The 4,208-nt window shown below is 40.7% G+C and overlaps 1 protein-coding gene across 1 annotated transcript; it reads right to left on the reverse strand.

Annotated features, from left to right (window-relative positions):
* Positions 1-1,572: 1,572 nt before the first annotated feature.
* LOC125218604 (cineole synthase 1, chloroplastic-like) lies at positions 1,573-4,208 on the reverse strand. Its single transcript, XM_048120300.1, has 6 exons — positions 3,922-4,208; positions 3,574-3,841; positions 3,061-3,436; positions 2,751-2,969; positions 2,525-2,663; positions 1,573-2,288 (listed from the first exon to the last, which is right to left on the reverse strand). Exons 1-6 carry the CDS (start codon positions 4,168-4,170, stop codon positions 1,746-1,748), a joined length of 1,794 nt encoding a protein of 597 aa, XP_047976257.1. The 5' UTR covers positions 4,171-4,208; the 3' UTR covers positions 1,573-1,745.

Here is a 4,208-nt window from a genome sequence, read left to right on the forward strand (position 1 = left end):
GTCGATTGCACTAATATCCCATCTGCGATTTTACAACATATACTGTGTCATTGACCGTGCGAGAGATAGAAAGAAAAAGTAAAATGATTTGCAATATGCGAACCTTCGAATGGTCTCTGTGAATTGCTCAAGTTCCTCTAAGGTTCCATAGACATCATAAACATCATCTATGGTTGTTACAAGAGCATTGAGTTTACCGACTGTGACCCTTGCATTCACATGTTGACGCGGCTGCATGATCCCCGTTGTCCAAAAGTAGCATTCCACGAGCCTGATGGTTAATGGAAACCTCGTCGGCGTTGAAGTTAGCCGAGAAGAAATTTGTGAAAGGTGGAAGAAGAGGCAAAGGATTTCCAACAACGGCGGAGTTATCCGACAAGAAGAGGAAACCTGCGAAATTGGTAATAAGAGGCGCAAGATTTTGAATGAATTGATCGATCAATGTTCATTCAAAATCTATCCACTGCACAAACTAGACGGAAATATCCACTTCGGCGAGGATGCCAATCTCGAAAAAAGTGGCGATGATCACATGTCTCCGGAGAAGGCTCTGCGGGCCGCAATGCTCAAATCCCGATTCGCAGATACTATTTCCAAGGCTGCAAATACGATGCAGATTGCGGTGAAGCAATCTAATGAGTTGGAGATTCGTCGTCAAAGACAAAGAAAAGTGTTGGAAGAAAAGGAGCGATGTAACGAGTTGGAGAGGCGTCGTAAGAGGGAGAGGGAAGCGTTGGAGGAGATGGAGAAGGCGGCTGTGGCCAATGTTGATAACACAACGGCAATCTTGAAGTCCCTAGGGTTTTCAACGTCTTGGTTTGGATATGAAGTAGGGGATTGATTAGATTCGACGGGTACTCTTGTTCCTATTCGGGTGTTTTGTCCCGATTAGGGTTTTGGCTTGAGTAGGTTTTAATGAGGCTCGCCCTTGAGACTATCGCGATTTGTGGTGTCCAAGGGTTTAGGTTCTCATCTACTTGAATTTATGTAATATGTGTTGATCATTGTATTTGATTCTACATTATGTGGATATAAGATCATATAGTTTCATTATGTTTGTTAACATGAAGTCGTTTTCTATCGTAATATATTCCCTCCGTCCCATGGAAGATGACCCCTTTCTTGGGCGGTACGGGATTTTATGGAACTTTATTTTGCTTGTTAAATGAAGAGAGTAAAGTAGGAGAGAGGGGATAAAGTAGAGATAAATAGGTTTTCATTTTAAGTAATGGGTCATCTTGGTTGGGACAAACCAAAAAGGAAAGTGGGTTATCTTTAATGGGACGGATGAAGTACTAAATTAGACTGAAATAGGAGCAGTTGTTAGAGACATGTTGAATCTTCAATTTAGATGTTGTATTTTTCTTGTTATTATGTGTGTAAGTAGCATAATAACTGAATCAAAATTAAACGGTTCAAAAATCAAACTATAGTTACAAAATTGAAATCTTTAGGATACAAACTCCACATCAGCATCTTTTTCAACAAAAAAAGAAAAAGAAACGAAAACCACTTGATATTGTAAATATAGATATGCCGTCTTGCAATACATTTTTTCTAGTGAAAAGGAAATATGCAAAGTGTACGTATATATATACACTTGAAATGAACATTGTGTACACAAATTACAATGTAAAACTAATGTACCACAAAATGGAGTAAAATAATCCATTTTACAACTGAGGAGTAGTATAACTTTCTTAATTGGTTCAAATATGAACATTACTTAGGTTTCTATAGAGATATCAGAGAAAATGGTGGAACAAACAGTCTCTCATCTGCTGATGTATGATTGGATGTTGTATGCCATGCCCATCCCCATAGTGATACATGTACTGCGCCATTCTCCCCAAATCCACCGCACATCCCACAAAATCCTTACAAAACAGAGAATCCTTCGCCACTCTGTCCTCATTCACCTTCTTCCACGTCTCCCCGATCATCCACTTCACGTGCTCCCGCGCCTCCTCTTCCGAGGCATTGTTGTCGTTCATGTAGCACTGGATTGACTTCGGCACGTCCCCTCTGTTCACCTCGTCCACCGAGGTCCCTAGGTCGTCTGCAAGCCGTAGGATGATGGACGACCAACGGACTATGTCGTGGTATCCGTACAAACTGTCGCAAGCCTCTTTCGTGAGAGTAGGCGTTACTCGGAAGAATGCGTGGGTTAGTATGACCGCGGCTCCGATGGAGATCCATGAGGTGTTGAGATATTCTTCTAGATTTGGTTTGTGTCCACTGTGGTACCATTTTGCCTCTATCAGATATGCCTCTACCAAATCCCTCCACTGGTTGAAAAAAATGTGTATTAGAATCATTAGCAAATGAAACAATAATAATAATATTAATATCACACATCAGTATAGAGTGAGAACTGCAACTGATATATTAAGTCTCACGTGTCACTTCTTTAATTAGTAATTGGTTTTAGGATGAGAGTCATGAACCCTGTATAGAGATTTCTATCATGGTATCAGACCAGGTCGCCACTAAAGCAAATTGAACAAATTAAGGGTAAAATTACCGATTTGCGCAAATATGGGATGGCGTTGAAGCCTTGCTCCTTGAGAACGTCGTAGGCAGTGTCGTTGACAAAGTTGTCGAGTGCAAGAAAGCATAGTTGCATATAGCTAGGAAGTTGGTCGATTGCACTAATATCCCATCTGTGTTTTTGCAACATATACCGTGTCATTGATTTTGTGAGAGACAGAAAGAAAAAGTAATAGTAATATTTACTGCTTTATACGAACCTTCGAATGGCCTCTGTGAATTGCTCGAGTTCTTCTAAGGTGCCATAGACATCATAAACATCATCTATGGTTGTTATAAGAGCATTGACTTTACCGACTGCGACCCTTGCATCCGTGTGTTGACGCGGCTGCACGATCCCAGTCGTCCAAAAGTAGCATTCCACGAGCCTGTCCCTCGCGAATGGAAGCTTTTCAACCATGCTTGTATTCCTCCACCACCTATATTTGTATCAAAATTGAAGTTAGCTCAAGATAAGTATTAATTGGAGATAAATATTGACTATTGAATTGCAAAATCACCATAGTTTACCTAAAGTCTTGTTTGAGTTCATCTTGGAATTGTGCTTGGACAACATTTAGGTCCAACATGGCAAGCTCCAACACTATTGGATTCATGTCGGCTCTCTTCTTATACGCGTCGATCCACATGCTCGCGTTTGCCCTTTGGATCCTCCAGTGAATCGGGATGTCCAAAGAATATTTTATCCATGTTGAAAGGTTGTCATCAATTTCATCATCGAGTTTTTCCTGCAAATATTTGGCAGCGAATTCTCTAGCTAACTCGAGTGTGCTTTCACCTTCGGTCAACAGGAAAGAGGCTTCATAGAGCTGCAACAGTCCTCTGGTGTCGTCCACAAGGTTCGGCTTGAACTCTCCTTTCTCGTTCTTGAAACACTCCAACACCTCTGCAAACCGAAATGTTTCTTTTATATATCAGAAAAGGCTCAAACCAAAAAAAGGCGAGTAAAAAACAAAATGGTAATACTGACTCCTCTAATAAGGCTTTTTAAGAGGGTGAGTGACCATTTTTAATAAAATGTACCTTGGGCAACATGAAAGCCATGCTCGCGAAGGAGTCTGAATGCAAGGGCCGTTGAGTAAAGATCGTTTTCCTCCTTCCTTTCATGAATCTTATTTTCACGATATACAGAGTTCAAGATTTCTTTAAATTCCTTCTGGAAATGGTCAGACAGGCCCAACCTCTGTAACTCATCAATCAACTCAAGCTGTCGAATCGGATCCGTTTCTTTCACCAGCATCATCTTTACTTGCATAATTAGCTCACCAGCCCTTCTCATGTGCCTTTCTTCCTACATATATAAATCAGTACTTATTAGAATTTAGAATACATATATTTATGTAATCAGTTGATGTTATGATGTGATCATACCTTGTAATCACTATGGAGTGATTGAATGAAGTCGGCATCCCAACGGGAAGGGCTGTAGTTTCCAGATCTTCGTTCTATTTGGAGGTGATCGGCAGTGAGTTGAGAGGAGCAACGAAGGCGGAGGCGAGCAGCAGAAGCAGCATTAGTACTAATTGTGCTGCTAAAGAAATTTGAAGACTTGTTGTTAGAGTTGTGGAGATGATTCAGTGGGGTTTTAAGACTCGCCATTTGCATTAAAACGCTAGACATTTTGAGATGGATTGATCTTTGTAGTAATATGTTTTTAG

Source organism: Salvia hispanica, chromosome 4, assembly GCF_023119035.1.
Source record: "Salvia hispanica cultivar TCC Black 2014 chromosome 4, UniMelb_Shisp_WGS_1.0, whole genome shotgun sequence".
Lineage (NCBI taxonomy): Eukaryota > Viridiplantae > Streptophyta > Magnoliopsida > Lamiales > Lamiaceae > Salvia > Salvia hispanica.

Bases quoted from the DNA above. Each gene is read 5' to 3' on its own strand.
- LOC125218604 (XM_048120300.1), bottom strand. From the start codon at position 4,170: ATGTCTAGCGTTTTAATGCAAATGGCGAGTCTTAAAACCCCACTGAAT. The intron at 3,437-3,573 runs GTACATTTTATT...TTCGGTTTGCAG, and splicing joins TGGCTTTCATGTTGCCCAAG to AGGTGTTGGAGTGTTTCAAG. The intron at 2,289-2,524 runs GTAATTTTACCC...TTTTTCAACCAG, and splicing joins TCCCATATTTGCGCAAATCG to TGGAGGGATTTGGTAGAGGC.